The 21,084-nt window shown below is 42.4% G+C and overlaps 1 protein-coding gene across 50 annotated transcripts in view; it reads left to right on the forward strand.

The window, feature by feature from the left end:
• NEB (nebulin) overlaps positions 1 to 21,084 on the forward strand; it is a 392,273-nt gene that overhangs the window by 230,008 nt on the left and 141,181 nt on the right. For all 50 annotated transcript variants that reach the window (XM_085645543.1, XM_085645542.1, XM_085645546.1 and 47 more), the window contains 10 exons: positions 62 to 166; positions 10,639 to 10,737; positions 11,559 to 11,663; positions 11,988 to 12,095; positions 13,953 to 14,264; positions 16,263 to 16,367; positions 16,462 to 16,566; positions 17,911 to 18,015; positions 19,412 to 19,519; positions 19,614 to 19,727. In XM_085645543.1, the coding sequence (XP_085501669.1) occupies positions 62 to 166; positions 10,639 to 10,737; positions 11,559 to 11,663; positions 11,988 to 12,095; positions 13,953 to 14,264; positions 16,263 to 16,367; positions 16,462 to 16,566; positions 17,911 to 18,015; positions 19,412 to 19,519; positions 19,614 to 19,727 (1,266 nt within the window). The remainder of the gene's footprint in view (positions 1 to 61; positions 167 to 10,638; positions 10,738 to 11,558; positions 11,664 to 11,987; positions 12,096 to 13,952; positions 14,265 to 16,262; positions 16,368 to 16,461; positions 16,567 to 17,910; positions 18,016 to 19,411; positions 19,520 to 19,613; positions 19,728 to 21,084) is intronic.

Here is a 21,084-nt window from a genome sequence, read left to right on the forward strand (position 1 = left end):
TTATTTAAGTGCCTGCATGTCCAAAATATATTCTGAAAATGTGCCCTCTGCTTTCTTACAGGCAGTCTACAAATCGGATTTGGAATGGCTGCGTGGAGTTGGGTGGATGCCCAACGAATCCCATGATGTCAAGAGAGTGAAAAATGCTCAGGAGATCTTGAGCGAGGTATTTTTGTTTTTTCATGAATTTAGTACTTTTCTTCTAATTTCCTTCCACCTAAAAAGAAGCTCTCCGCTCCCCAGGTTACTGTAGTGGTTAAAACACCTTGTGGGGCGCAACTATCAATGACATTTTTACTACACGTTTTTACACTCCCATTGAAAATAAATTTTAGCCAAAATGGTGGTAATAAGTGTTTACAGTATCAGAAGAGAATAATCAGAGGCCACCCTCCATGCTTCAAGCTAATATTTTATGGACTTAGGCCTTGATTGTGAAGTGGGTGGGCTAGGTGTGGATCTTTCTTTGCCTTGGAAATATTGGTAAACATCATTACCACAGGGTTGGTTATTTACTAGGTGTGGTAAATACCTTTGTACTTCGAGCTCTAAAGGGGAAAAGGTATAGCATGCAGAATTGATGTTTATTGCAAATAATGCTGCATATTTTGCAATTTATCCACCTTTTCCCCCTATTAAATTTTACTAGATTTTTCTGGCAAAATCAGTGTGAGAGGGAAAAACTATGGTGTGCTTTACTTATCACATTTTGTAAATATCCCACCCTGAGTTACCCTTTGGCATATTTAACAGTGATTTGGAATTCTGATCCTTTTCAAACTGTTTGCACAGTAATTGGAATGTAACACCTCCCCTAGTAACCAGGCCCTATGTATTGCTTTGTTACTTTGAATAGTGTGTGTGTGTGTGTGGGTCATTGAGGACGTGCCTGAGCATGTTGAGAGCTTCATTCTGTTAATCACAGGTTGGATGGCCTGTAAGAAAACTGGATTGTAAGAAGAGATTTCTTGCAAAGTTTATGTTAGAGAAAAAGCAGCAGATTTGAGATAGGAGAAAACTGTATGTTGAAATATGCAAATCAACAGGTTTTATTGCTGGTGTGGACAAAAGCGGTGGAACTCGCTCACCGCACGCCACTTCCCAAAACTCCTCCCTAACGCACTCACTTGGGATCTGTACTGTTTCTGAGATGAAGGCTACAGTTCTGGGCAGGGCAGGATTGGGATTGCAGTTAGGCCCAGGCAGTCCCAAAAAAGTGGCCCACATTTGCGGATTGGGCACTTTCATGAAACATCATTTGGTTAGTCTCATTAGACTCATTTTAGAGAAATGTTTGGTGACCTAAGCGTTTTAAAGCCTATAGAATCAGTAAGATTGGTGAAAACTAAAAGCACTGCCTTTCGGCCATGTGAGCAAGGTGAAATAAAATTGGCCCAATGACCACAATACCTGATCTGGCTAGGGTTGCCACCTGGCTGCCTTTTTACTGATATGACCCGTATTTTAATATCCTGGCCAGTGTGAAAATGAAGAAAATCACCAAAAGTCTGTATTCTTTCCTCAGATCATTATGCATTTTAAACAGTCAACTTAAGGTGATCTAAAGCGTCTTTACTCATCCGTGACTAGTAGTTAAACTAAACAAAGACAGAAAAGCCATTTTGATGTCAAAAAAGAATATGAATATTTTTATAGAGATTGCTCTCTAAGTAGCATGTTGTGGTCCTTGCAGAATCTTATAACATGTATAAATTGCCGTTCTTTTCTAATTGCTTTCTTGAAAATAGTTTACATACGGTGAACTCCGCGCTAGTGCAGTGAACAATTTACATGAGCTCCAGATACACTACAGAAGATCAAATTCATTTTTACTTTAGGCGTTGGGAGATTAGATGATTTACCCAGAATCACAGGATGTTGAGGGGACGCTGGGACTGGAGCCTGGTGTCCCACTTGCTAAGTCAGCAGGTTTGGCTCCTCTCTAGTTTAATAAAAGCTTAATAAAGTTTGCCTCACATTGAGGCCTATGCAAATACTCACACACCCTCCAGGAAGGCTTCTCTTACTTCACTCCCTCCCCATCCCTCCATAGCCTCAGAGCGATGGCCTTGCAGGGGAGGGGTCAAGAAAACGGACACAGATACTGCTGCTCCAGTGCAGGCTGAGGTCCTGGGCCCCTCAGCGTGGCCCCTGCATACTTCCACCCTTCATTACCTAAATGTGATTGCCTGGCAGGGGAGAGGTCAGGGTCAAGACACTGCTTCTGGGCCAAGCCGGCCCATGGGGGGTGGGGGCTGAGATAAGAATGACCCAACAAATGGAGCAACACCTGCCCGACTGTCACGCCACCGTCGCCTGCCTACTATCGCTTGATGTGCGAGGGCCTGACTGGGCAGGAATGAAACAGAGGTCCTTATAGTGCCACCCTTATGCACCGGCTCTTCTGCCACTACCGACTGCCCGCCTTCCCAATCCGACCCTGGTTCTGGGACTCTCTCAATACAAGTTTGGGCCGCCAATATGTTTCAGACCCTGAGGTTCTAATAGCAAAACTATTACATGACCCACTCATAAACAGACGACGGCACTACGGGAACCACTTCTTAATTGAACTGTAGATTCCTGGTTGGTAAGTGATGGATCACACATCAGCCATTGCACATAGTATCCAAAATCTTTTCCTTTTTCTTTTATTTCCAGCAATTTCCTCTAGCCACATGTGTTTTGTCAGGCTCCCTGTGCCATAACTTCATACAAATACACAGGCAAATGTAATATACTATAATAATCAAATGTCCTAATTCAAAAGTGTCCACAATCTTCACCCAAAAGGTTTGTAAATATCTAAAAAAAATAATAGAAATGTTTCTTCCAAACACCCATAATTCCTAACGTGAATATCGACAGAAAAAGTCCAGTGTACTGAAGGGCGTTATACAGTGTAACTCATCTTCAATACCATCAATGGACGTCTATTTTATGTCCAATAGATTCCACATTATGCCTTAGGAACCAGACAGCAATAGTGCAACAGCTACCGATGTGAATGCGCCATATCTACCAGATACGGCACATTCGTGTCCTTTTCCCGTGTGCCAACACACAATAGGCTGCGTGCGCCAACACAGGCACCTTTGCACCATGGTGCAAGGGTGCATGCGTTGCCGGGATGATTATTTTTATGGTAAACTTTCCTGCACAAAAACAATCGCAAGAGGCTTTTTCCTCTTTCTATGTGTGCTAAAAACGAGGAGACATATAGATATTTCTCCTTGTTGTGCCTCAATTACACCTCCCCTGGGGAGGCATATGTTTTTGTTGCTGCCTCGGCATTACGATTTCTTGTAAATCTGGGGCAGTGTCAAAAAGGCATGGATGTTGCGGGGATCGCCCCCAACAACACCCATTGCATGCACTTTCAGTGCAGAAAACTGCATTAAAGGGAACGATATGTTCGAGGCATATGAGCTGCAGATTACACACTTTTGCATAGATCGCCATCTGGTGTTGGGCCCGGATGTTTGCAGTTTGTTTTTCCTCTTGGAAAGTCTTTGGAAGTCACGAGGTCGGTGACTCCTCCTTTGGATCGTATTGCGCATGGGCTTCGGCTCCATCCTCAGATTGTTTTTTTCCGCCATCGGGCTCGGATGTGATCTTCGCGCTCCGGTTCCGAACAGCTTCGAGTTCGACGATCGACGCGCAATCCTCACCCTAATCGCTGTATTGTTTCGATCACGATCTCTTCAGAGCGCTTTCTCATCGACACAAACCTTCGGTTCCAGTCGTCGACGGCGGCCTTCGGGCCTACCCAGGCTCCGGTCCCGGCTCATGGAAAGAACTCCATTCAAAAAGTGCCCTCAATGTGGGTCCAAATTTCCCCACACCGATCTTCATGAGGTATGCAACCTTTGCCTCTCCCCGGAACACGAGGCTTGAGACTGTCTGGCCTGCAAGTCTTTCCGATCCAAAAAGACTATTCGGGACCGAAGAGCCAGAAGGAACATGGCACACTCCTCGACGTCCACTCCAGTCGACATCTTCGGAGACGACATCGACAATCCGGAACATCATCGTACCAAAGAGGACCTCGTCGTCGTTTCCGAGGCCGATGAGTCAGATGTGGAGGACATCACCCCGGCGCAGAGGGTCGTGAGTACCAATCTACACCCTCCCACACCCGCGCCGACACCCAAAAAGGCTTCGGTCACGCCTTCGCCTCCGGGCCTAGGCAAGACCAGAGACACTGCTTCACACACCCCACCTTCGGGCCCGGTGAAGAAGCCAGGTAAGCCTTCCGGCGGCTCGGGCTCGAGCCAGCCTGCCAGCGGCACCGAAAAAGAAGATGGCCTCCACCTCGACACCGAGCTCCGCACCGAAGCCCTCGGTGTCGAAACCCAGCTCTTCGGCACTGACGCCACTTTGGGTGCCGACCAAACCACACAAGGCCACCGGCACCGACACTTCCAAGCCGAAGCACATGTCGGCGCCGACAAAGAGACCGGAGGGTCCCAAGCCGGGTTCTAAACAAACCGGCACGGAAAAACCTAAAAAATGATCGGCGCCGACGGACCAAATTACCTCACCAGAGTTATTTACACCGGATCCCTTGCAAAAGACTCTTACCAAGGATCCAAAAACGGACATTTGACGCTCTCTACTAAAAAGAGACATTTGGAGAAGCCTGCTCCGCCTCCACCTCCAAAGAGGAAGGACTCTGCTACCTCTCCATTCAGAATACCTTCAGAATACCTTCCCCGCCAACATATGGCGTATAGCAAACACTCAGGCACTGCTGGCCAGATATGACAGGGCTCATTATGACGAATTAGAGAGCATAATGCAACATCTCCCTGAAAAATATAAAAGTAAAGCCAACGAGTTGATTCAAGAGGGTAAAACAATCACAAACACCTCTATACGTTGTGCCCTAGACGCACCAGACACAGCCTCCAGGGCCATTAACACCAGCGTCCTTCTCCGTCGTCATGCTTGGTTAAGAGTGTCTGGGTTTAAACCAGAAGTACAAGCCTCTATCCTTAACCATCCCTTTGACCAGGAACATCTATTCGGGCCAAAGGTGGATGAGGCCTTAGAAAAGATGAAAAAGGACACAGATACAGGAAAATCCATGGGGGCCTTACAGTTTATCCCACCCAGACGCTCCTTTCGCCGCTCATCCTTTCGGAGTGCATCCAGAGGCTACTCCTCAGATACAGCGTCCACATCGTACAAGTCCCCTACTCAGACCACCTTTACAAAAGGTTACCAAAGAGGCGTCTACAGGGGTAACAACAACAAGGGCAGAGGCAAAACAAACAACGTCCGTTCTGCCACACCTACTACCCAATGACTCCCCCCCCGCTCCCTCCAGACCATTCCACTCCAGTCGGGGGCAGACTCACAAATTTCCTTCATGTCTGGGAGACCATCACCTCAGACAAATGGGTGACCCAAATAATTCAGTCAGGATACTGCCTGGAATTAACATCTACCCCCCCAAACATTCCACCCAGGCAACGCCCAATGTCACAAGAACATTCCAAATTGCTAAAGCAGGAGGTAATCTCCCTCCTACAAACACACGCAATAGAACACGTTTCTGTCAATCAACAAAATTTGGGGGTTTACTCCCTATATTTTCTAATACCAAAAAGGGACGAGACTCTATGACCTATTCTAGATCTCCGGCCCCTAAACACATACATACACTCAGACCATTTTCACATGGTAACGCTTCAGCAGGTACTTCCGCTCCTCTCCCAGAACGACTTTCTCACCACACTGGACTTGAAAGATGCATACTTCCACATTCCAGTACATCATGCTCACAGAAAGTACCTCAGATTTGTAGTGGACGGACAACACTACCAATTCAAAGTGCTGAGTCACAACAGCACCACGGGTATTCACCAAGTGCCTAGCAGTGGTGGCGGCACACCTCAGAAGACAGCACATTCACGTCTTCCCATACTTGGACGATTGGCTGATAAAAGCCACTTCATACAACCAATGTGTACACCACACTGCCACCACAATCCAACTACTTCACCAACTAGGCTTCACGGTGAACCACCAAAAGTCCCAGCTAACACCATCCCACATAAAACAATACCTCGGTGCCACCATAGACACCTCAAAAGCAATAGCCTACCCCAATCCGGCCAGGATTGCAAGCATTCAGGCTTTACGACAAAAATTCGTACTTCAACACTCCCTTACAGCACGAGTGTTTATGCAACTGATAGGGATGATGGCCTCTTGCATTTTCATAGTGCCTCACGCAAGACTCCAGATGCGTCCACTCCAAGAGTGCTTAGCGCGCCAATGGAACCAGGCCCAGAGGCAACTGACAGATCTGGTGTTGGTAGACGGTCGCACCCATCGCTCTCTGCAGTGGTGGAACACCACAAACCTTTCCAAAGGTCGACCGTTCCTGGACCCGGTTCCCCAAATAATACTAACAACGGATGCATCGCTCTCCGGCTGGGGAGCTCATCTATTACACCTCACAGTGCAGAGCACATGGACGCCGCAACAAAAGTTACTCCATATCAACCATCTGTAGTTACTAGCTGTCTTTCTAGCCCTGAAATCTTTTCAACCACGGATTTCAGGCAAGGCAGTCCTCATTCGCACAGACAACATGACAGCCATGTATTATATTCAAAAACAAGGCGGCACACACTCTCCACAGCTCTCTCAATTAGCACAGAGCATATGGAGATGGGCAATTCCCCCCAAAATCTTTCTCCTAGCTCAACATGTCCTAGGAGTCCAAAACACCGTGGCAGATCTGCTCAGCAGACAGACACAACAGATCCACGAGTGGGAACTTCACCCACAGGTTCTTCCTCCGTTCTTTCAAATGTGGGGGCATCCACAGATAGACCTCTTTGCTACCCACGAAAACACAAAATGCCCAAGCTTCGCCACCAGATACCCACACCCATTGTACAAAGGAAATGCGATATGGATGAACTGGTCAGGCAAATTTGCGTACGCTTTTCCGCCTCTCCCACTCAATCCATTAGTGGTACGAAAGCTACAACAGCACTCCCTTACACTGATCCTAGTAGCTCCAACGTGGGCCAGACAACCGTGGTACATCACGCTGCTGGAACTCTCGGTAGTACCACACCAAAAGCTACCCCTCTCACCATGCCTCCTAACCCAGAACCATGGAGAGATCAGGCACCCGGATCCAGCGCAGCTCAACCTTGCGATGTGGCTCCTGAAATCCTAGAATTTGGGTACCTAAACCTTCCCCCTGACTGTATGAACGTCATCAAAGAAGCTAGACGCCCTACCACTAGAGCCTGCTACGCTGCCAAGTGGAAAAGATTTGTTGTTTATTGCCATAACAACACAATCAATCTTCTAGACGTGTCTATACAACACATCATATGCTACTTACTCCACCTACAAAGGTGTAATCTAGCCTATACATCCATTCGGCTACACCTCGCAGCAATTGCAGCTTACTTACAAAACAGGCAGCACCTATCACTTTTCAGAGTACCTGCCATTAAAGCCTTCATGGAAGGCCTCAAAAGAATACTTCCCCCCCAGAGTACCATCCTCACCAGTGTGGAACTTAAATATCGTGCTCACAAGGCTAATGGGGCCTCCCTTTGAACCTTTGCATAAATGCAAACTGCAATTCCTCACATGGAAAACAGCTTTCCTGGTAGCCATCACTTCCCTTAGAAGGGTCAGTGAGATACAAGCACTTACCATACAAGAACCTTTTCTTCATATGCACCAGAACAAGGTTGTTCTTCGTACCAACCCAAAATTCCTACCTAAAGTCATTTCCCCTTTTCACCTAAACCAATCTGTAGAATTACCAGTATTTTTCTCGCAACCTCAGACAGTTGCAGAAAGGGCTCTGCACACGCTAGATGTCAAACGAGCTTTACTTTACTATATCCAAAGAACACAACCTTTCAGAAAGACCAAACAACTGTTTGTCTCTTTCTCTCCACCACACAAGGGCAACCCCATCTCAAAATCAGGGATAGCTAGGTGGATTGTAAAATGCATCCAGATTTGCTACCACAAAGCAAAACTAACGCTTTCCGTTCCCCCTAAAGCCCATTCTACACAGAAGATAGGGGCTTCCAAGGTTTTTCTAGGGAACATCCCACTAGATGATATCTGCAAAGCAGCTACATGGTCAACACCGCACACTTTCACTAAACAATATTGTGTAGATGTGCATACCAAGCAACAAGCTAGTGTGGGCCAGGCTGTACTAAAAACACTATTTCAAACCACTGCAACAGATACCGGTGGTCGCCGCTAAGGTTGGGAACTGCTATATAGTCTATGCAAAAGTGTGTAATCTGCAGCTCATATGCCTCGAACGGAATATGTTACTTACCAGTATGCATCTGTTCTTGGCATGTAGAGCTGCAGATCTACACACGCCCACCCGCCTCCCCGGCTACCTGTATCTGTTCCAGTCTATCTTATTTAGATACAACACACATGGGTTTCTTCACTGTTGTTACTACACTCCATCTTACCCTGCTGGCGAAAAACAATCTGAGGATGAAGCCGAAGCCCATGCGCAATACGATCCAAAGGAGGAGTCACCGACCTCGTGACTTCCAAAGACTTTCCAAGAGGAAAAAAAACTGCAAACATCCGGGCCCAACACCAGATGGCGATCTATGCAAAAGTGTGTAGATCTGCAGCTCTACATGCCAAGAACAGATGCATACTGGTAAGTAGCATATTCCTTACGAGGCTGCGTTAAGCCAAAAAGAGTGGCTTATTGCTGCCTCGTAAATATGGGGCAGACTCCTGCGCCACGGAACGTCACAAAAAGTGACGCTGCGGCAGCACATGGGACCTCATAAATGAGGCCCCCAGTCTATAATCGCACCAATAGGTCACAATGTGATAATAAGGCTCCTAATTTACAACAATAAAACAACCAGTGTATGGACTATCCATGGGATCTGACAACCACAGGTTAATAATGCCCTACAGACCCACAACATGCATCTTAAGTCAACTTACATTAAACTTTCCAGAGTTGCAAGAGACTTATGCCGTTCAATACGAATATGCCAGAAAACGCTGACAAGACATTTAAGATAATTAAAAACAATAAGTATCAAACTAAGTAGCCACCAAGTTAAGTCTTAAAAAGATAAGTATACCATATTTTCCTCAACACTTATTAATATGTCCGTGTGCTCCCCTACAAATCCAGATTGTACATAATCAGTGTGCAGGATAGGCACCATCTTTAAACTAGCTCAAACAGCATGAAATAAAGAAAGGACTACCCGTAGTAGACTCATTACGTGTATAATTGCATTCCGACTAAACGCCATCTTGAAAAAGAGCGTATAACTAAAGAGGATCCAACTTTAATGCACTCATTAGAGATTTAAAGTATATCAAATAGCACTAATAAGTTACAAAGCAACATGAAACAGACTTGCCCCTTATTTATATCTTGTAATATAATCTCCAACTTCACTATACAAACTAAGAAAAGAACTAATCACAAAATAATCATTGAAAATCTAGTATGTATGATGGTGTTCTGAATCAGCCCCATCTTTGGAGTAGAATGGACAGATAAAGAATCATAATACGAACCCCAACTTCATCAAAAAGATAACAGCTCTAAATAATCCCATTGTAAAACCCGCTATATGAACTAAAGAAAAAGGACTAACCACAAAACTCTCATTTTGAATGCTGTTAGTGTAACGGCATTCTAGCTTAGCACCATCTTGGAGCTGAATAAACAAAGATTGCAGATAAGACCAAATCAAAAGACAATTCTTCAAATTTCTGAGTCTGACTGACAGTGTACCAAGAATATAGCTAACAATCGTCCTTATCTCATAGCATAAACGCCAACCTGATCAATGGACCCATCACAAATTAAGTATTATCATATTATCCCTAAATACAGTATAGAGGGCTTTATATGCAAGACCACATACTGATAAACCTATCCTTAATTGTCACTGATCTTCCATCAAGCAGTCTTAGACCCATCCTTCAAATGAAAAAGCAACAATTATCGACCACTGGTGAGTATGAAAGTAGGCGTCATATGAGATAACATATCTACATCTTGTGTACATCATTTAATAATCCTTGAATTTATAATAATAAGTGCAATAGTGCATTTGTACCCAATAAACAATACAATAAGAGTTTTTAACTGTTCCTAAATTGCTAGTCACCCAAAAAGTACTGGAGCTTTGTGATCCAGAAGGCCTATGCTCTTCTAAGGGCCAGTTCTCTATTAACATGTCTTGGGTCTAATGGGAAACTTTGCACCCGGTCAATGAATCAATCAATCAGGATTTTAAATAGAGCAGCTACACACCTGTAAGGGTCTCACGGCGCTGTGGGGGAGGGCTAGAGGGGCTGCTTATCCGTCTGGGCGTGGAGGTTCAGTCGAAGAGCCAGGTCTTGAGGTCCTTCCTGAATTGGGTCATCGACGGGGATTGCCTGAGATGGAGGGGCGGGATACCCCGTGAAATGTAATCACCCTCCATGACGTTTCTGAACATTCAGCTAAATTTGATGCTGATGGATACCGCTCAGCCTTAAGTTGTATTGCTCTAATGTGCTGCACAATCCGTATTCTCAGTGGTCTTAATTCATCTGATGTTTATTTTCTCTGTTTTTTCCCCGCAGAGGATATACCGCACCAAGCCTGATACTATGAAGTTTACTCCAGTAACAGACAGAGTTGACTTCGTCACTGCAAAACAAAGTGGTGGACTGCTGAGTGATGTGAGTTGGGTTCCAGCGCTACATTTTTTTCTACTACAGATTCATCAACAATCATACACTTTTACGAATGTAACCATGTGCACATTGCGGGACAGTGTAAGCCCAGATGGGTCACAGACTACAAGCTGCTTTAAGGATGGGCCAGCCCTGCGTGGCTAGAGATCTAAATGCAAGCTCTCATCAGGTCAGCCAAGGTTTAAAGGCCAAGGACAGATGCCTTCATTTGCCATTAAATAACTTTGAATTGCCTCTACTTCCCCATTAACAACACTGGCGCAAACATTAATTTTGTGTGGTTGATTCTGCAATATTGAGCCGTGCTGCTGTTGCATGAGATGAATTTTCTTTTTTTTTTACCGAATTGAGTTAATTATACTTAGTGAGTGTTAGAGAACAATTATAACCTAGTCAGTGAATTCCTACCCCTGGGCAAACCTCTGCAGTTGTTGAAATTCCAGTGTGGGCAGATTTTATTGCACCTTGCATTTACAATTGCAGTAAAGTCCATATTCCCAATAGCAGGTTGAGCCGGCCGAATTTTAGTGGAGAAACAAGGTCCTGTTATTACCGAAACATCCAGATTTGGTGCCTGTAAATTCTCTGTATCACCTGTGAGTCACGTCCCCACCACAAACACAGGCTTACACTAATGTCCCCAGCCTCCCTCCTGATCATCAGAAATCACACGAACACCCCCACTTCTCTCTGCAGATTCCAGAAATTCCTGTTTTTTGACAAATGATGGCAAAATTTATAGCAGTCCTTTACATTTTGTTAGAACTGTTTCAAATGATTCAACATGGACGTTTTTTGTCTTCTAGATTAAATATCACGAGGCTTGGAATGTGGCAAAAACCAAGTATACAGTCACAACAGATTCACCACTGCTCAACACAGCTCGTCAAGCAGCCAAGAACATTAACCATGTAAGTCTTTAATCATCTTATCCATGTAAGATGTACAGTGTGAGAACTTTCAAACGCTTGGAAACTTTTTACAAGACAATGATATGCATTTGCATTTCTCTTAGACCTCTTTTAAACTTCTAGCTCCTTTTAACACAATTTGCACAAAACTTTTCAATCTCAACCGATTGTGAACATGAGATTACACTTGTTTTTATTTATTATGTTTATGTAAACTATTCCAAAGGTATTAATTAATCCTGCAAACTTAACTCACTTACTTACCTCCATTAAGCAATCTATCTTTTGTACTCTGACCTATTTTTTTCTTTTCTCAATATGTAGAAACTCTACACAGAAAACTGGGACAAAGTGAAAGCCATCAGTTACAAATTGCCTGTGGATGCTGTACAGCTGACTCACGCCAAGCGTTCAAACGTAGCCCAGAGTGAGGTAAGGCCGGTCTCCAAATTTTGTAACACTATGACTTATATAGGGATAGTATGGAAATCTTGTTCAATTTAATGATTCTATTCAACCTCAAAGTGAGACATTATTTCACTGAAGGGAATTTTCTGTGTGTAATTGGGAAGTTATTTGTGAGGGACAGGATCAAATATACATATACAATTAACGTTATAAAAATGAACTAAGGCTTTCAAATGCCATTTATTTGCTATAGTATTTTTTCTCGACGAATGATAAGCGTGCCTCTAGCTGTTTATGAGAGAAGATAGCTCGAAGATTATCATTGCGTCCTCTTTCTTGACAAATATCTGGGGCACAATCTGACAGAATGCAGCACACATGGAAAGAGCAAAAAATGAGGACAAGTTAATAATTTCTCCTCGTATCACCTGTTCAAGACTAGTATTCCCTGGCCTTAGATTTTGGCTTTGCCCCAGCCTTATAAATATGGGGCAGAGTCAAAAAGCAATGGGCGTTGCAGTGGTATTCCCACTGCAACACCCATTGCCCGCCCCTTTGAAGCTAAGTGAAGAGTGAAAAGGGGCCTTATTTACAAGGCAGCATTAAGCGATCGCTTTGTAAATAAGGAGAAGGAGATATCGCCACCAGAACTTTGCTAAAAGTGACGTTCTGGTGGTGATATCCCTTTGTAAATATGCCACTTAGAGTCTTCGAGTAGCGGTTCCATGTAAACTGCCTAATCAAGGTTTAGTCAGCAGTTTCTGCCTGATATGAACCTCTTTAACTACAGCCCTTGTCATTTAAATTATAGCAATCAATAATTTTCCATAATTCCCACTGTAGGGAAGAGCATTGATTTCATCTTGTTAGCGATTTTATCTGACAATAGGACATTCACAGGTTCTCTGGAACTCTTTCAGTCATATCTCGTTCTCAACTATTTATCTCTTCCAGGCTTATATTCTATATATACAAAAAAGGAAGACATGGAGATAAACCTCCATTTGTGTCCCTATTCTTTCAAACTATGTGAAGGTTTGCCCCGAACTGATTTAAGTGTGAATAGAACTCAAAACCCATTTCTTCACGTAACACCTCCCATTGCTTATTTAATAGCATGACATTTCTTTTTATAATTCAAATCTTTCCCACTATTTAAAAAATGATTTTCAGACTCATAAATGATCATCCACTTCCACTCCAAATCTTAGTCAATGCTCAGATTTTGCAAAATACTTGCATCGTTGTAAGAAATAGAATTTAAATCCTTGGTTATGCCTTTGTACTGTAACTCTACAAACTCTTGAACTCCACTTTGATTACAGTATACAAGCCTAGTACTATAAACTTTGTTTAGCCCCTACATGCTTCCACTGTTACCCTCACTCAAGAGGCAGTAAAGGACCATTAGATATTGATGGTAGATAAGCATCACTAGGCCCAAGTGTACTACCAGCATCCCTCCCGCCTTCAAAAACCTAAATGTTCGATTCTTTATTAAGGTTGTATTGAATGCGCATATATTTTTTTAGAGAGGCTTACAGTGCAAATTTCAATGGATTCTGGAGCTGATTTTGCTAAGTCGGGCGCTCCTCGGATTCATCAATAGTCTGCTTGATGTATATGAAATAAACTTCTCAAGGCATAAAAGGATGTAGGGAATTGTCCATCAGCTCTGTGGTGGTGGGCTCCAGCTCTTCCTCTCACACAAAAGTTACTTCCATGTTTCTAGCTCAGATCTTTTTGATTTCAGTTCCTGCTTTTGCTTCAAGGTAAGTCATGTGCACTGATCATTCTTTACTTGTCTACAGTGTGTGCTGTGTCATTTTCATTGGTAAATGATACACTCTAATTAACATGCAATCTCTTTTCCACCCTCAGCTCAAATACAAATCAGAATATATTAAGCAAAGAGGGCACTATGTTGGAGTCAAAAGCATGCAGGATGACCCCAAGCTGGTATGGTTTAAGCATGCAGGCCTTATCCAGAACGACAGAGAATACCAAAAAGTATACCAGAAAAGTAAGAGCAAGATCACTATACCCGAAGACATGGTGTCCCTGGTGACAGCCAAGCAGGGCCAGACGTTGGCCAGCGGCATCGATTATCGCCATTACCTGCACCAATGGACTTGCCACCCTGACCAGAATGACTGCATCCAAGCCAAAAAAGCCTACGAGTTGCAAAGCGACGTAAGTAACTGAGTTAAATGTTTATGGCCTCAATCTGAGCTCCAGAGTGATCCTAATTCAGTGTGTGACAGACTCAGAATTACAACTTGTCTGCAAATCTTGAATATTTTTCCTGTATAAATTTCACCAGGAATTTGGACTGGAAAGTATCACAGTATTCAAAGTTTTCCATCTCAGAATTGGGGAAAACACGCTATGATACTGTTATTCTCCATGTCGAGGTGCAGAACTTCGGCAGGGAAGGGATTCTAGGCTAGATTTATGACCTTTCCATTTTGTGAATCGCAAATTACGACGTTTTACAACTCACAATTTGCTAATCTCAACATGGAATGTACAACAGTGTCTCACACATTGTTTGCGATTCCTAAAGGGGTTACAAATGACCAGCCTCATCAATATAAAGTAGGTCACAATTTGCGACCCATTGGGAATGGCCAGCATTCGCAGGGATGGTGGCCTGCTGGGGTCAGCAGACCACTATGTCTGTGACTGCTTTTTCAATAAAGCTGGTTTTTTTATGCAGCCTGTTTTCCTTAACAGAAAACGAGATGCATTTAAAAAAAAAAAAAACGTTTACGTTTCATTTTATTTAAAAGTAGGCAGTGGTCCATGAGAACCCTGTCTGTTCTTTAAAAAAATTGCCTCTATTCAGAAAGGGGAAGGGGTTCCCTGGGGACCCCTTCCCTTCTATGAATGACTTACCACCTACTTGAAGTAGGTGGTAAACTGCGAGTGTTTTCAATGGTACATACCATTCTGACTCACTATTAGGAAGGGACGCCCTTGGCACGCCCCTTCCAAAAAGCGACTCACAAACACTATTTTGCGAGTCACTGATTCGCAAAATAGCGTTTGCACATACCACCATCCTTTTTTGATGTGGCAAACGGGCTGATTTCACATTTGCGACGGCAAAAAACAGTCATACATCTGGCCCTCCACTCCCAATAATGTATCACAAGCTGCTGGTTTGGTATTTACCTGGTGCAGGAATACCTCCCAAATAGCAAGGCACTTTAAATGAAGCCCTCAATGAAGAAAGAACATGTTTTTGTAAATGAAATCAAAACACTTTATTAAACAATTTGCATCTTTCTTACACTTACAATACTGTTTCAAAAAGCAGTCGACTGCAAGAATGTTATCAATTTCGAGACAATAGACATAAGTGTCAATCTGCATGAATTTGTCCTGCAACAAACAGAGATGTGCACTGATATATAATACACACAAACTCCTATCGTCGTTCATAATCGATTTGTTAAATTGATTGCAACAAACTGACAAAACTTTAAGAAGTTTTGCAGAAAAAGAGGCTGAAGACATAAGTGGTCAATAAATAGATGAAAAGAAGACAGCATTACTGCTTGCCTAAAGGATTTGCAATGAAGTGATAGGATAGAAGCGATATGAGTTGCAGTGAAAAACACTCTTGGGCATATTTATAAGCCCCTATTGCCACCACAACGTTACTTTTTCAGATGTTGAGGTGGCGATAGGGGCTTTCCTCTTTTTTCAGCATTTTATAGTCTTTGCAGATGAGTTCCAATTATAAAATGTTGCATTGCGGTTTTATGCTCTTAAGTTTTTCCTCCTCATGTATTATAATATGGAAACATAAGAATAGCATAGACAGGCAAAAAAAATATGAAAAGGTCTATGTAGCACTGAAATCAGATTTAAAAAGGCTTGAAAATCCTGCTAGAAGTACTGATAGAAAAGCAAACTGGCATTTTAAGTTTCAGGGTAGATTTTACTCTGGGCCTATTTTAGCATAGAAACGCTGTGGGCACAGAGATTGCATCTGATGCCACAAATTGAACTGTTCATTTTCAGATTTGACCATGCATTTGCCAGTCAGCAGCACCATATGCAGCACTGATAACTTCTTGAGTAAAGAGTGCTCATCCATATCAGTTAAAGGCAGCTTTGTCCTTCATCCAGCATTAGGTCACTGCTTGCCTCTTTCTCATACATTTATTTTGTACATTTCAGAGCATCTACAAACAGGACATGGAATGGATTCGCGGCTGTGGGTGGATCCCTCTGGACTCCGTGGAACACCAGAAAGTTAGGAAGGCCCAGGAACTGGTGAACGAAGTATGTGACATTCGGGTGAAACGTACAACTTTCGAAGCATCTCCCACCATGAAGAAAGCGGGGAATTTTAACACAATATTCTTTCCTATTTCAGAGAGCCTACAAGAAAGATGCCCAGGATAACTTTGCAAAATTCACTCATGTGGTTGATACGCCAGAGATTGTCTTAGCAAACATGAATAACATCAACCAGAGTGATGTAAGTATTGCATCTTAAAATAGGTATGCACTGACACATCGCTTTAATGTCTTCTCTATTGTAAGCGTACCCTAAGACGTGAAGATGGATGCTCTCTCTGGGACATTGATTTTGGCCGTTCTGCTAGAACCAGGGAAAATGCCCATTGAGTATTGTTGTCAGTGGTCTAGAATTGCAAGACTGAGATCTCTAAAGCGAATTGTAGAAGTCAGCATGTCCCTCCATCTAACATAGAGCAGGTTCTAAATAGTTGTGGAAAAGTTATAGGGACCTGGCCTGGGTAGGTTACATTTGATATACATTCTGTTCGCTTGCAGTGCTCCTCCCGGCTCCTTGCTCTGGTCTCTGAGTTTTGTGGTGTTAGCGACAGAAGGCCCTTGGAAGGCCTTTCAGCCACATGTCCATATTGCTTGAGGACGCAGATGCCACCTGGCTGTTTTTTTACATGCATGACTAGTTTTTTTTATGTTCATGCCGCTACAAAAATCAGGGAAATCACCTAAAGCTGGTATTTTTTCCCCTTATCAGTACATAAACAGTAAACATAAGAGAAATGTGTGACGTGTTATAGAGCTGTCTTAACGATTCCTGGCTGATAATGAAATTAAACAAAGGCAGAAAAGCCATGTTAAAAATAAATAAAGACATTTTTATATAAAATTGTAATTAACATATCATGTTGGGGTTTTTGCAGACTCTTTAAACATGATGTGGCAAGTACTTTTCTCTGGGAAAGGTGGCAACCCTACCTGAGGATAATATTGTTCTCTATCATACTAGAGGTGAAATAAAATGCTATATATTGGTTCTTAAGATTACTACTTCCTTAAAGCAGATTGTTTATGCTATACAGGTACAGCCCATATAGAAATGCAATTAAAAATGGTAAGGCTACTATGACAGGGTGATTGTACCTAGTTGTACGTACTTCACCCTGGTCTCTTTCCTGGAATTGGGAGATGTAATTGACAATACCCATTCTCATGTGGGGTTGTCATTAGAATTCTGTAAGCTACACAGCCCTCATTTACTAGTGTTGCACAGGCACCAGTGCAACGCAGAGCAATTTACTATCTCGCACGTGGGCCTTTAAAACGGTTAGCAAATTGTCTCTAGCTTTTTTGTCACTTTTTGTTATACAAGTGCCTAAAAACATTAATATGTGGGAGGTATAAGTCACAATCATGTGTCCATAAATGGAATATTGATTAGGTTGTTGGGAGGTAGGGTGAGGTTAAAGGCAGTTTCCTTCCGTTTACAACCAACAACCCTCCCACATTCATCATGTTGATTTACCATTCAGAACGGCCACTGTTAACTTTGTGTTATTTTCCCCCTTTGCAGCTGAGATACAAAGAAACATTTAATTCGGAGAAAGGACACTTCATCGGTTCCAAGGAAACTCCACAGATAACCCACTCTAAGGAAATGTCCAAGTTAGCAAGCGAGGTAGGATCTGGTAACCAACAATTAATGAAGAAAAGTACTTTTTAATTGTACGTCATGATTAAGGGATAATAAATAATGTTAAACAGTGTCTGCAGACTGTAGCAATGTTTCTGTCCGCACTGTTGTGACATTTTGAATCCCTTGCTTTCTTTCACTATATGAAAGGCAGAGTCAACTTGCTCAATTTTTGTGTTTATGTCTCAGGATATCTGCTACAAATACATTGTCCTACAAAATATGGTGACCGGTAAATCAACTATCAAAATATTTTGAAGATATAGATATATATATATATATATATATATATATATATATATATATATATATATATATATATGTATACGTGTGTGTTTGTGTGTGTATAGATTTAATATTCTTAATTCCACCTCTATTTACCTTGAAGAAATTCATATCTTCAAGGTACATAGAGGTACAGTTAAGTATCATAAACCTATACTTACCTATATATAATTATCTTTACAGTATTTTTTTAGGGCAATAGTTTCAACTAGATATTCTTATAGAAATCCCTTTGTATTTCTTATCTTGTCACAAGTCAAATAGGTGAGATTGCAAATCAATAAACCAAACTGCGATTCATTTCCAGCAGAGGTTCCCCTAGAAATGTATCATACAAGAAGGATTGGATTACTGACTTTTGTCTCTCAAGACAAAACACCTGAATATTAATTTAAGTATTATTTCATGTGTGCCTTTTCTACCAAGCTGATGCTTTTATTTCGGGAACAAAAGCCATGGGTCATGTAAAGCACTAATCTGACTACGGGTAGTGAGTTTAGAAGTAATAAAGCTGACGAGAAAGGTACTTGAATCCACTGCAGCATTTACTGTGAGGTGGTGCAGGGATGGAGTATGTATGGCCACAGTCTTTGTTAAGTCTTTATAGCACCCTATGTGGAACACACAGATTATGATGAGATGTTTTTTCTTTCAATTACATAAATCAGGCAAAATAAATTAATAGTTCATACATGTTTTGGTATAGCAAAGGATTAATTGTACGCCACGTGTGCCTGTGATCAAAAGTGCTGTTTGTTTGGACATTTTTCAACAAGCATTTGGCAAAACCAACAGATCAGGTTAGAATGTATGCCTGTATACACAAATCAGACACATGGTGGTGTCAGTATTCTATGCATGTTAAATTAAGTGCAAGATGACAGCAACCATTAATACCCACAACATAATGTTCAAATGACACTGTCTACATTTATAATATGCCGTTCCTTGAACTCTCTATATTAATGCTGTTAGACCTGGCAACAAACAGTAAAAGCCGTCTATAGCCAGACGCTAAAAATATGTGGCACATTTCTTGAAGGGAAACATTTAACTTAAAAATGAAAAATGAAACCAATAATGTTTGTTTTTTTAGAAACTCTACAAGAGTTCCTGGGACAGCAGCAAGGCATTGGGCTACATTTTACCTCCGGACTACTTGCCCCTTGTTGGAGCTAAGCACGCCAACAGCGTCTCCAGTGAAGTAAGTGTGATACCATTTTGGGCTGCATTTGCCTCTTTTCTGGCCTTTCCCATTGAACAGCCTACTGTGACGCTCTTCTCTCTCTCTCTTTCAGCTGAAATATAAGGCACTCCATGAGAAGCTGAAGGGCCACTACCTCGCGGGAAAACATATCAGTGACTTCCCATCAGTTGTCCGATCTTTAGATTTCCAGAAAACGCGCAGCATGGTAAGAGCATATTTCTTTCTCTTTTTGTTTGTATGACAGTATGGACATATCTGGATGTTTTGTAAAATTCTTATAAGTACAGAAACACTTTTAAATGTAGGTAGGTTTGTAATGGTGGTGACTTAAAATCCTCTTGCCTAATAAGGTAAAGTCATCATAGGGTCCACCACTAGATAGCATCAAATACAGAAAGGACTGAGCAACCATTTTTGTCAGTGGATCAGGTGAGGTTCAGTGGCAAAACAATATTGTGCCAAGATGTGGACAATTCTATTATTTGCACTTTTATAAAGTAGAACTGTATCAGGAAGGTGCCAGAGTGCTGTACAGAGAAAATAATATATGTTGTGAACTGCTTATTTTATTTGTCATTCGCCTGTGGGCAATCCTAAGCCATCATAAAAATATTCAGTCAGGTTTGTCCATTTACATGCCCCACAGTCTGTGCTTTACCATCTTTGTATGGACAGTAAGTGGTCCTTGGGAGTCGGGGCAAAGCCCTGCACCTCGTAAACCTGTGATAAGAAATAGAGACTGACAGAATCTAGCTATGTACATCTGTGAACTTTTCTCCTCTGTTACAACAAAGCTTCCCAATCACTTTCATATCAATTTGTGCACCAGCAGTTTGTACAAAAAATGGCTGCAATTAGACTGAAAATGTGATATGGAGTTTGCACACATGTAACTCATCAACCATACTCTGAAAAGGCACTCGCCACCTTATGCAACTCCATCAACAATTCATAAGGAAACCCCCCAAACCTCAAATCACTCTACATCTCATTCAAAGGGCCACATCACATACCTCCAAGAATCCCAATACTGATCTCCTATGTTCACGTCACTCACTTTGAACCACTCTTTCATTCTTCCGTCAGCTCATGCACCACACCTCCAAAAACCCTGGGCCTAATTTATGAAAAGTGACGCATCGCTGCATGAAAACAGCGATGCGTCACACTTCATTGCACCCTCCTGGCAACATGCTGGATGCGTCACATCTACAGTATGACGCATCATGTCGCAAGGAGTTACAGATACGTCAGTATTTCAGACGTATCTGTAGGCGCAAAATTGACGCATTGTTGGAGTGTGTCACAAAAGTGACGCAACTCCAGCAATGGGTCATTTCACATGGGCATGTCCCATTTCAAATGTACCTGCATCAGTCTTACGCCTGCCATGAGGCAGGCGTAAAATATTGACGCATTTGCATCCTAGAAGTGGCGCAGTGAAATCTCATAGATTTCACAGCGTCACTTCTACAGCCCTTTCTTGCGTCGGAACACCCCCCCTCCATAAATTATACCTGGCGCAGGTATAATGTAGCACAGGGGTTTACAAAGTGACGCAT

The sequence above is a fragment of the Triturus cristatus genome, chromosome 3_1 (assembly GCF_964204655.1).
Source record: "Triturus cristatus chromosome 3_1, aTriCri1.1, whole genome shotgun sequence".
NCBI lineage: Eukaryota > Metazoa > Chordata > Amphibia > Caudata > Salamandridae > Triturus > Triturus cristatus.